Source organism: Clupea harengus, chromosome 11 (assembly GCF_900700415.2).
Source record: "Clupea harengus chromosome 11, Ch_v2.0.2, whole genome shotgun sequence".
NCBI classification, from domain to species: domain Eukaryota; kingdom Metazoa; phylum Chordata; class Actinopteri; order Clupeiformes; family Clupeidae; genus Clupea; species Clupea harengus.
In genome coordinates, this window is record NC_045162.1 from 7,367,133 (window position 1) to 7,379,595 (window position 12,463).

The window sequence follows — 12,463 nt, forward strand, 5'->3', positions numbered from 1 at the left end:
GGACTCTGTCCATGGATCTAAGAGCCTTGGTTTATACTCTTTCAACATATCAGAGGGTGGTCGCACTTTAAAATCTATTCTGAAACTAACTGGAAGTCATTGTAAAGAGTTTAGAACTGGAGTAATGTGCTCTGTTCTCCTGGCCCTGAAAACAACTCTGGCAACATAATTCTGAATGAGCTAAGCTGATTAATGGTCTTTTTGGGAACTTTCATTAAGAGACCATTACAGTAGCCCACCTTAGTGAAGACAAGGCATGGATGAGCTTTTGTTGGTATTTTTGGACCCCAAACCCTTGATTATGGCTATATTGTTAAGATAACAGAAGGCCGTTTTTGGGATTGCTTTGATGCGGCTGGTGAAAGTAAGATCTGAGTCTATTAGAATGCTAAGATTTTAGATTTGATCTTTTATTTTTAGAGCCCGAGAGTCGAGGTGACTAATACTAATTATCTTCTTTTTCTGGCCAAGCTCAATCTTGTCTTTATTTAATTTAAGAACATTTTGGCCGATCAAATTATAGATGTATAAATCGGTGACATTTTATTATGAAAAGTCATCACATCAAGAAGTTCTTAGAAGATGATGAAAAATGGTCTTAATCATCTACATTGACTTACACCACCCATAACTGTGGTGCCTTCTGAAGTGACCTTGTCATTGCTACAACTTAGGGGTTAGTAAGGTATGAAACGTGCACGATTCTGTTACCTGCGCAAACATGAAAACGGTTGTTTTCACAATGATAACACAGGTAGAGCAGTTACGCACAAAGGTAAAGACGTTGATACAAGATGGGGAAAAGCACCATAACGCCCTTAAGCTTGCTTGACATTGGCAGTGGCAGGTCAGGGCGGGCTGCTGTAAGTGAAGGACTTTAGATTGGTATATAAACCTATCAAGGCTGATAAGTCATTTTCTGTGGCGTCAGGGACGTTTCCGGAGAACTGTGTGGAAATATAAAAAGATTTCAAGATTTCGGGGGGAAGAGGTAGTGGGGTTTGGACAACCATCGATTTGGACAGAGACTCAAGGACAGGCATCATGAGTAAACAGGTGAGAATTTCTAAAATTCACTGATTCATTAAACTGATTAATTAAAGTTTTTCACTTGAAAGGTCATCAGTACAAGGTCTTTTGTGGAAAATACCTTTTTAAAAATAATTTAAAAAGTAAATCCGGAGTAAAAATCAATATCAGCCAATAAATGTACAAACATAATGTTGCTTATGATGCTTAACTGGTAGAGCAAGGCTCTAAAATATCAGTAAATTATATCAGTAAGTGATGTAAAAGTCAGTAAATGATGCTTCATTAAAGTTTGAAGGCTAATGTATGTAAAAGTGAGTATGTTCTTCTTCATTAATCAACAATACAACTTTGCAGCCAAAGAAAACTCAAAGTAATATTCAAGCATGTTTCCTGAGTGAAAACGTCAAAGTGATGGAACGCTCTTTATTAAATTATATATTTTACTTCACTCATTTGATTGCTCTTAAGTTGAAAGATAGCCTCTACAACTAACACACCTTTTACAGCGCATTTAGAAGTTGCTTCTATCTGTCCGTAGGATTCCTACGATATGTTTGTCGAGATGGACAACAAGGGGGGAGACGTGAAAATCAAGAAAAAGATCAAGAAAAAGGAGAGGATGGAGAACATGAAAAAGGAGATGGACATTGTAGGTGACCAGAATAATTTCAATTTCAGTTTTAATATCAATTTTATTTATATAGCACCAAAACAATAAAATTGACTCAAGGCGCTTTACAGAGCCCAGTGCCTGAATAATCAAGGTTAACAGGTTCTTGGATGTTTTGTACATTGACTGAAAAACAACAGTTTCCTGTGTCATTTTTATTTCTCAGGCATTAAATAAGTAGTTGGTATCAAGTTGGTGCCAAAATCTCCTTTCTGTTCAGAAAAGGCAGTTCATAAGTGGCTAATGGCTGTGTTTCTGTTCATTAACGTCTTCCAAAGGATGACCATGAGATCCCCATTGAAGAGCTTGAAATGAAGTATACCACAAGCGTAACCAAGGTAATGACACAGAGGTTTACTGATCCTCCTGTGCGGACTCATTATTATTGGAACCATTCTGGAGATGCTTGGTGTTGGGGCTGTTTCATTTATGCACATTCAGTGTTATTTCCCACATGTAACATCAGTGGCTATAGAGTGAAATGACAAGTCTCTACTTTGGTTTTGCGAAACAAGTTTCTCTCCCAAAAGATTCCCATAAATTTTCTTATAACAATTTGTTGTCAGTCCGAATGCTTTATACACTAGGTTCCATTTTCTTCAACTCTTACGTTACATCTCTGACCTCACCCTCAACCGCTTTCATCACTATTCCCTCGTTCCTTGGTGGGGGTGCACAGGGACTGACCACCACCTTCGCTACGCAAGTCCTGGAGCGAGACGGCCCCAACGAGCTCAAGCCGCCCAAGGGCACGCCGGAGTATGTGAAGTTTGCCCGGCAGCTGGCAGGAGGACTGCAATGCCTGATGTGGGTGGCGGCTGTCATCTGCTTCATCGCCTTCGGCATCGAGCTCGGCAAGGGGGAACCTTCCTGCTACGATGATGTATGTGGGGCAGGGAGGACTGTATTTAAAGCAGCATTTACTTGGGCATTTAAAAGTTCTATACATGGTATAAAGCTTTCAATTCCCGAAAGAGTTGTTTGCATAAATAGCTGTATGTATGTAATGTTGTTTGTATAAATAGCTGTATATATGAAATGTTGCTGGGATGACATTTGTTTGTGTTAATCGTTTTCAATTTCCTCTGCAGTTATATTTGGCTGTCGTTCTGATTACTGTGGTGGTGGTAACTGGGTGCTTTGGATACTATCAGGAATTTAAGAGCACCAACATCATCGCCAGTTTCAAAAATCTGGTGCCACAGGTATTGTCTTCATCCCTTCATAACTTAAAAAAAAATTATAACTACTATTTTTACAAAATGGATATTATACTAGTACAAAAGCTGTGGAATATTCATTAAAAAAAAGGTTTCTTTTCTTCCCAGCAAGCTGTGGTAATTCGAGATGGACAGAAAAATGAGATCACGGCCAGCCAGTTAGTAGTGGGTGACTTGGTGGAGATCAAAGGTGGTGACCGAGTTCCTGCTGACATCCGCATCATCACTGCGCAGGGCTGTAAGGTGGGTCACCAGCATGACATTAACATTTAGAATTCCCAAAATTTGATCATTAGTGGGTAAGCAGTAGAATTGTTTTTGTTTACCACTTTGTTCTTTCCCTTCTACCCATGGTTAAGGACTAAGTGGAGCTTGTATATTGGGATTTTATTTTATTTTATTTTATTTTTGATATAGTGTCAATGTTATGTTTGATATATACATTAATGCCTTTTTTTAGGTTGTATAGCCTTTTTTCACTCTGGCAGGGGGACTGCCAATGGAAACTAGCCTTTTGGCTATAATTGGGTGCATTTACATTTTAATGTTCATGAATGTACACTGTCCCTCTTGATCAAATAAATACATTGATTGATTGATTGATTGTGCAACAATGGAACAACATATAAAACAAATGCTTCATGTCCTTAACTAGGACACTAGCACTTAACTAAGGTTAAATCTGTGCTAGTGTTGTCAGCCTGCAGCTACAGCAAAGGGAAGCCGCTGTTATAACCCTGCAGGCTGTAGTTGTGCAGTGGAAAAAGAAAAAAACAAAGGTTTGTGACCTGTCTCTGTCCTGTGTCTAGGTAGACAATTCCTCTCTGACAGGGGAGTCAGAGCCTCAGAGCAAAACTCCAGAGTGCACTCACGAGAGCCCCCTGGAGACGCGAAACATTGCATTCTTCTCCACCACCTGTCTGGAAGGTTAGATAACACAGCGCTCAGATAAACACTCTTGAATGTACCAAGGCGCACACACACACACACACACACACACACACACACACCTGAGAGGCCAAATACACAGCCACTTAAACACTCATGCATACCTGCTGGGTGAATGTCCTACACAGTGTTTCCATGACTTTGCAATAATGAGCCTTTTTGTTTTTTAACCTTTCTATTCTATGTCTCTCTGTAGGAGTTGCCACTGGTGTGATTATCAATACAGGTGATAGGACAATCATTGGACGAATCGCCAGTCTGGCCTCGGGTGTGGGCAATGAGAAGACACCTATTGCCATTGAGATTGAGCACTTTGTGGACATCATCGCTGGCCTCGCTATTTTCTTTGGGTTCACGTTCTTCGTGGTGGCCATGTTCATTGGCTACGCCTTTCTGGAGGCCATGATTTTCTTCATGGCCATTGTGGTAGCCTATGTGCCTGAAGGCCTGCTGGCCACTGTCACTGTGAGTGCACACACAGACAGACACAGCATTAGTGACACTATTGACATTAGTCACAGATCAAGCTAATTCACCATCAGCAGCAGCAGAGAATCTTCAGAACAGCACTTGAAATATTGCCTTTGTCTGTAAAAGTCCACTCATTGGGTTCTACTAAGTTTAAAATGCACAAATTATGCAACAGTCAAACAAGTAATAGTTGATGATTTAATATCCATATCACTACTATAGAATGCTTATCAGTTCTTATCTCCATGTCTGCTACCAGGTGTGTCTGTCTCTCACTGCCAAACGTCTAGCCAGGAAGAACTGTGTGGTGAAGAACCTGGAGGCCGTAGAGACCCTGGGCTCCACCTCGGTTATCTGCTCCGATAAAACGGGCACTCTGACCCAGAACAGGATGACCGTAGCCCATCTGTGGTTTGACAACAAGATCCACGCCGCGGATACGACAGAGGACCAATCAGGTGAGGCATATAGGCCAGCTGCAGGGTTGCCAACGCTCACGCTTTTATGTCTAGTTTCACACTAGCATGAACATAAAATTCCATTCACTTCAATGGAATTGGAGTCCATGTTTTCGGAAATGCACCTTTTTTGATCAATTTGAGTCAATCTCACAGATTCTCACGCTAAGTCAGCCTTGAAAGTCTACAACTGACATATGCAGTATTGTCTCCCTAGTACTTTGTGTCCACTATCTGATTTTGATAATTAGTGTAATTGCTCACCCAGGAAGATTACGCAATTTTTCAACCAGGAAGGATAATGAGGTAATTGCCAGACTGATGCACAGGGGCTTTGAAACACTCCATCTACTGGGCTGAGAGCCACTGAAGCTTTAAAACATATCTAGTCTGTAAAACAGGTTATGTGGGTGTCATTTGAGACCGTTTCTGCCTTTGCTGTAGGTCAAAGCTTTGACCAGTCATCAGAGACATGGAGAGCCCTGGCAAGAGTAGCTGGCTTATGCAACCGAGCCACCTTCAGGCCCAACCAGGAAACCATTCCTATCCCCAGGGTGAGGAGATCATTTAACTTAACTTAACCTACACACACACACACACACACACACACACACACACACACACACACACACACACACACACACACACACACACACACACACACACACACAGACACACACACACACACACACACACACAAACACACACAGACACACACACACACACACAAACACACACACACACATACACACACACACACACACACACACACACACACACACACACACACACACACACACACACACACACACACACACACACACACACACACACACAACCGAGCCACCTTCAGACCCAACCAAGAAACTGTGCATATCCCCAAAGTGAATAGATCACTTAACCTACACACACACACAAACACACACACACACACACACACAAACACACACACACACACACACACACACACACACACACACACACACACACACACACACACACACACACACACACATACACACACACACAGACAGAAAGAGAGAGAGAGAGGCTACATAGTTTAGGGATAATTCAAAATTCATCCTTCAACTCAATAATCCCACAGAGATTGGTCATGGGTGATGCCTCAGAAACAGCCCTGCTGAAGTTTACAGAGTTGACCGTAGGAAACGTCATGGACTACAGGGCTAGGTTCAAGAAGGTCTGTGAGGTGCCGTTCAATTCCACCAACAAGTTTCAGGTACGCTCAAATGTCCACTTTCTAATCTCTTTACACTTCAACAAGACAATGTTATACGGATGGTGTATGTAGTAATTTATATCTAAAGATGTTTAAAACCCAAAGTGATCATTTTCTAATATAGTGGACTTTTAATTTGGTACAGCACAGTTCTAAAGATATCACACCACCAAAATCACTCACCAAGAGTACTAATAGACGGAAAGTGCCTGTGTACACATCTCTGTTATGGTCTGTGACAAACCTCTCCATCTCCCTCATGTGGCGCCTAGCTGTCAATGCATGAGCTGGATGACCCACTTGACCTGCGCTACTTGCTGGTGATGAAAGGCGCCCCGGAGAGGATCCTGGAGCGCTGCTCCACCATTCTGATTAAGGGCCAGGAGCTCCCTCTGGATGAGCAGTGGAAAGAAGCCTTTCAGACGGCCTACGAGGATCTGGGAAGCCTGGGGGAGAGAGTGCTGGGTAAGATGCCTGAAGTGTGCTGCTGTGTCTTTGGAGGTGGCGGCGGTGGAGTAGATACTGTTGCTACCCATGAAATGGCCAGTTATGTCTCAGATGCTTACAACCAATGTAACCTCTATGGTGGTTGAGTTATGCTTAGAATTGGGTATACCAAAGGAAGTGAGACACATGTGGAATGTGGGTTAAGCATAACGAACATAGAGCTGACAGACTGTCTGATGTGGTCATGCAGAGTCGATGACATACATTAGTACTTACCAGCGTATGTTAGAGTGACCCAGTATAGTATTAGACACAACCGCTCTCTCTCCCTTACACAGCACTGCCATTGTACCTAGAGAAAAACAGAGTGAGAAGAGCTGTGGAGGTATAAGCTCGAAGTGCATTTAAGTTTAGATGATGCAGTCCAGTTTCTTCTTAAGGCAAACACTTCCAAACCCCACTATTCAAAATAATAATTGAAACCCCTGTGTCAGGTTTCTGCCACCTGTATTTGAATGAGAAGGAGTTCCCCCGTGGCTACAGTTTTGACCCTGATGACATGAACTTCCCCACCTCTGGCCTCTGTTTCGCCGGGCTGATCTCCATGATCGACCCACCCCGTGCCACTGTGCCCGATGCCGTCATGAAGTGCCGTACTGCTGGGATTCGGGTAAGGAGGGTAAAGAGGGGTTCCAAGAAGCAGCAGGGGTGGGCATATACTTTAGTTTGTGCCCACCGGTCTTGTAACGGTTACGTTAACCATGCCCTTTATACTTGCATACCTCCTAGGTAATCATGGTGACAGGAGACCATCCAATCACTGCAAGGGCTATTGCAGCAAATGTTGGCATCATTACAGAGGGGAGTGAGACCGTGGAGGACATTGCCGCCAGAATGAGGATCCCTGTGGAGCAGGTCAATAAGAGGTGGGAACCATGGGAACCATCTAAGATTTCAGTTACAGACACTATGGTTTGGCTACCTCCAGTATCTCTGTGCATTCAGAAATAAAAGACCATTCTGGTCCAACGGTTTCTCTATCAAAAGTAGCATCAGCTAATGCGTGCAGGATCAGTAAATCTGAAAAACAAACCTACAAACTGAAAATGGGGGTGAAACAGTTCATTTTCAACCTTTCATATGTCATAGAAATATTATGAATTGTATTAACAGAGCACAGGAAATCATGTATATCATCACAACTGTGCAATAGCAACATTAACAACAAAAACTCAAAAGTAATCCGAGCCCGTGGTCAATAGGGACGCCCGAGCCTGTGTGATCAACGGGGGGCAGCTGAAGGACATGAGTAGCGAGCAGCTGGACGAATGCCTCAGGAGCCATCCAGAGATGGTGTTCGCACGCACCTCTCCCCAGCAGAAGCTTATCATCGTGGAGAGCTGCCAACGCCTGGTGAGTGTTTACCCATTGGGACAGGAAAAGACCTCTCTGGTTCGCCCCACCCACTGGACAGGCGGAGGCCATTTTTTGTTTGACCGGAGAGAAAAATACCATCACTGTAATGGAAAGGAAAATGACTGCAGACTGACATACTTTTGATGCTGGAACGTTTAGATAATGTTCATGCATTCAGATTTGATGTTAAAGTGGGTATTGCAAGGCAGTGTGTGGATATTCATTTTCCACTCACCTTTGACCTTTTCATATCCTGCATCTGACTCAGCATATTTGGGATGTCTTCATTCCTTCCCCTTTTCTGTAAATGCCACTAGCTTCAGCAGTAAGGAAAAAATGATTCTCTGACTTGAAGCAGACTTCCTGTTTGGTTCAGGGATAGGTTAACTCTGCAAATGTCATGAATAGAGTAGAATAAGGTATCTGTCTTTTGTACAAGCTACAGCATCACTATATTACATGTTTTGTTGTAGCTAGGCAAATCAGAACAGTGGATGGCTGATCTGGAGAGTGCCTTTGGTGCTGTTATCAGACAGAATATAAAAGATAAGCCTGAAAAGATGTATCTGAAAGATGGTTCATTGCATTTAGGATAGTGGCATTCCATTGTTTTTTTCCCTAAAGATGAGCTCACTGCTTGTTGCTTATTGTGCTCAGCTAGGATTGGTGATGAAACAATGCTATAATTTTGAGACCTTCTTTTGCTTCCACCCTTCAAAACAATTAAAAACTAAAATAACCTAAATGATATGTTACATTAGACAGCTGTGAACCCACAGACTATGCCGGGATGGCGTTATGTTTGTGATGAAGTCCGTTGGGCTGTTGTACTTCACTGTGACAAGTTTCTGTTTTCGTCCTGATTTAGGGCTCCATTGTGGCTGTCACAGGGGATGGTGTGAATGACTCTCCCGCCCTGAAGAAGGCTGACATCGGCATTGCCATGGGGATCTCTGGTTCTGATGCTGCCAAGAACGCTGCCGACATGATCTTGCTGGATGACAACTTCGCCTCCATTGTGACAGGGGTTGAGCAGGGTGAGTGGGAGAGTGTCTTAGTTTTGAAGATGTGCTGTAGAGGCTGCGTCACTCTTAGTGGCTCCTGTTGTGACTCATGGTTTGCACTGGATAACTCCTACAAAATACAACTCCAAATGATGAAATATAGAGACTAAACTGTCCAAAGGCTGCACAAAATGAGCTGGCCCCCGGAGAGTCAAGCCCTTTCTGTCTACAACAGAAAATGTGACCTACGTGACTTCTGCTCCACAGGTCGTCTTATCTTCGACAACCTGAAGAAGTCCATCGCCTACACTCTGACTAAGAACATTCCAGAGCTGACACCCTACCTTATTTACATCACGTGCAGTGTACCTCTACCTCTTGGATGCATCACTATCCTCTTCATTGAGCTGGCCACCGACATTGTGAGTTTCCTCTGACCTTCAAAATACTGTCTAACTACTCAGATGTGGTGAAGTGACTTATGGCCTATTTTAAAAAATGCATTCTGACACTATATATGTACATTTCATTATTATTTAACATACACTAAACTTACCTTCAGTACAGTTAAGGCATGCATAAGGGTGCCTCCAAGTCTACTCCACTGGAATGGAACCAAGGGCAATTGGCCTTGCAAACACCACACTCTAGCGGCTCACATCCTGCAAGCACAGGAGCTAATATCAACACAGAGTTGCGTTGTTATTGTGACCCTCCTTGGCTGATTTGGTATTTTTTGCCAAGAAACAAATATGGCTGTTCATGAACAGAGAGCTTTGGGGCAACATCTCTAATGTTTGTGCATTCTCACCGTATCTGTCCTGAAGTTCCATCTCTAATGTTGGTGCATTCTCGCTGTATCTGTCCTTGAGTTCCTCTCCGTATCTCTAATGTTGGTGCATTCTCACCGTATTTATCCTGAAGTTCCCCTCCGTATCTCTGGCATACGAGAAAGCAGAGAGTGACATCATGCACCTTAAACCCAGGAACCCACGCAGGGATCGGCTTGTGAATGAATCTTTGGCTGCCTACTCGTATTTCCAGATTGGTGAGTATGCATGTCGTGCTGCATTAAAAAAATGCCTTCACTATTGCCAGATGACACCTGCCATCATATAGTCATGTGTTTAAAACCCACATACTCATCTTTGACAGGCATTCTTCCTTGTATATACTTTTTTAGACTTCTTAGACCGTTGCACTGTTTGTATTGTTTTGTGTTGCGGTGTATATTCTGTGTAAGCACACTGAGAAACACTTTACCAAGTCAAATTCCTTGTTTGTGCAAACTTACTTGGCCAATAAAACCCGATTCTGATTCTGATTCTGACTGTCTCTTCCCAATGTCCAGGTGCAATCCAGTCTTTCGCTGGCTTCACTGATTACTTTGCTGCAATGGCGCAGGAGGGATGGTTTCCATTGATGTGTATAGGACTGAGGGGACAATGGGAGGACGTTCATCTACAAGACCTGCAGGACGGTTATGGCCAAGAATGGGTGAGTAGGAATGGGAGAGTCAAGAACTGCCAACACAAGCGTGAACATTTTTCTCCTACAGAAGAGGCAGGGCCTCTCTGTGTGTGTATAAGTTTAGTAACCATAGGAGTAACCATAAGATAAGTGGTAAAGCACAGTTGTATTTGTAAATGTATATCTATATAACTCACATGCACTGATGTAGAGCAATCTTTGCAACAACTATGAGATGCCACCTTATCGACAAGTAGGCTACATTTAAAAAATAAACCTCTCTTACAGACCTTCAACCAACGTCTGTACCAGCAGTACACCTGCTACACCGTCTTCTTCGTCAGTATTGAGATCTGCCAGATTTCTGATGTCCTGATCAGAAAAACCCGTCGTCTGTCTGTCTTCCAGCAAGGCTTCTTGAGGTCAGTAGGCCGATCGATGACTGATCTGTTGGTGGTGTGAATATTGAAAAGCCATCCTGCTTTTCTGCTTTGTAGTTTTTGATGCACTGTAGTACTGAGCCAGCACGTGCCCATTAAATGTTCTTTGGCCTCAAGGGTAAGTCCAGATGGTTAACAACATCTGGAATGCCACAGTGAATTTCTGAAATTCACCCTGGCCTCTTCCCTCCTGTTGTCGTGTGGTTTCCCCTGGTTCTGTACAGAAACAAGGTCCTGGTGTCTGCCTTTACAACTGTGTGTGTGTGTGTGTGTGTGTGTGTGTGTGTGTGTGTGTGTGTGTGTGTGTGTGTGTGTGTGTGTGTGTGTGTGTGTGTGTGTGTGTGTGTTTTGCTCTGTACAGAAACAAAGTCCTGGTGTCTGCCATTGTTTTCCAACTCTTACTTGGTAACCTACTCTGCTACTGTCCTGGCATGCCAAACATATTCAACTTCATGCCAATCCGGTAAGACACCTCTGCTGTAATAAATATTTTCTTTGTTTTGATTACCATTTAAAGAAACGATTTCCTACCTTTGTTTTCCAAATGCAAGTGTATATGTCTAAACAGAGTTAACACATGACTATGACTCTCTCTCCCATCTCAGAGTGCAGTGGTGGTTTGTACCAGTGCCGTACGGAATTCTTATATTTGTCTATGATGAGATCAGGAAACTTGGAATCAGACGACATCCAGGGAGTGAGTTCCTTCGAGTTTTGTCTTACAGCTACAAACATACAATGCAACAATATCTTTATCTTAAGGCCAAAACTACACAGAAAAAAGTGCATAAAACTATGCCCTTCTTTTTCTTCACAGGCTGGTGGGACCAGGAGTTGTATTACTAAGAGAAGATTGTTTATCTAAATATTACTCTAGGAATTTTAAATACAAATAATATTTAGTAATTTAAATGTTCAACACAAATGAAAATATATCACTAAGATTTTTTGAAGTCCTGATAATATCAGTAGTAAATGAAATTCAATAATTTACCATATGATGCATAAATGTATAGGCCTATTGAGGGGGAAAGCACCATCAACATCATAGCTAATAGATTAAATATGGTGCTGGCCTGTTCCTCTTTTTTTCAAGACTTTACTGGATCAAGATCAAAATCATTAATTGAGAGAGTGGTTTTGACAGTACAATTTGAAATAATTTGTAAGGTACCTGCATTGATGTTAAATTTTTTTTCCCATGAAGTATGTTTTAGAAAATCTAACTAATTTATAAGACGTATGTTTTTGATTATTCATATTTGTTTAAAAGATGTCTGTAACCTGTTAAATGTAACAGCACTAAACATGAAATGTAACAAGTTGACTAGCCTAAATGACACCTACATTTTTACTTTAAATAAATTAAGCCTTTATAGTAAGTTGGGCTCATTTTGTGAATAATGCTATATTAAAAGGCTAAAAATATTTGTTGTTGGTTACATTTCTGTTCTTGTGGCATAACTGTCCACAAGGGGGCACAAACAGTATTCCTTAGCGTTTCTCATGACAAGATGTTCTTTCAGCCATGGCTTTTGGGTGATGCAAGCATGGATTCTACCATTCAGCTCATTTTGCGATTAGGCTATGTGTCAGAAACAATGCGAAATGATTAGATTGCAACGAGTTATTATTAACACTCTATCA

At 42.2% G+C, this 12,463-nt stretch overlaps 1 protein-coding gene across 1 annotated transcript; it reads left to right on the forward strand.

The window, feature by feature from the left end:
- Nucleotides 1-677: 677 nt before the first annotated feature.
- On the forward strand, nucleotides 678-12,244 carry LOC105891898 (ATPase H+/K+ transporting subunit alpha). The gene is made up of 23 exons (XM_012818084.2): nucleotides 678-1,056; nucleotides 1,571-1,681; nucleotides 1,981-2,040; nucleotides 2,382-2,585; nucleotides 2,794-2,907; nucleotides 3,031-3,165; nucleotides 3,732-3,849; nucleotides 4,067-4,335; nucleotides 4,601-4,799; nucleotides 5,244-5,353; nucleotides 5,905-6,039; nucleotides 6,312-6,504; nucleotides 6,981-7,156; nucleotides 7,276-7,412; nucleotides 7,749-7,899; nucleotides 8,771-8,939; nucleotides 9,174-9,328; nucleotides 9,831-9,954; nucleotides 10,258-10,403; nucleotides 10,665-10,798; nucleotides 11,178-11,279; nucleotides 11,422-11,513; nucleotides 11,634-12,244. The coding sequence occupies exons 1-23, from the start codon at nucleotides 1,045-1,047 to the stop codon at nucleotides 11,660-11,662; spliced, it is 3,075 nt and encodes a 1,024-aa protein (XP_012673538.1). The 5' UTR covers nucleotides 678-1,044; the 3' UTR covers nucleotides 11,663-12,244.
- Nucleotides 12,245-12,463: the final 219 nt, after the last annotated feature.

What these genes read in the sequence shown, in the direction of transcription:
- LOC105891898 (XM_012818084.2), top strand. An exon ending in TGAAAAAGGAGATGGACATT is followed by an intron (nt 1,682 to 1,980) that starts GTAGGTGACCAG and finishes CGTCTTCCAAAG; the next exon opens with GATGACCATGAGATCCCCAT. An exon ending in CTACTCGTATTTCCAGATTG is followed by an intron (nt 9,955 to 10,257) that starts GTGAGTATGCAT and finishes CCCAATGTCCAG; the next exon opens with GTGCAATCCAGTCTTTCGCT.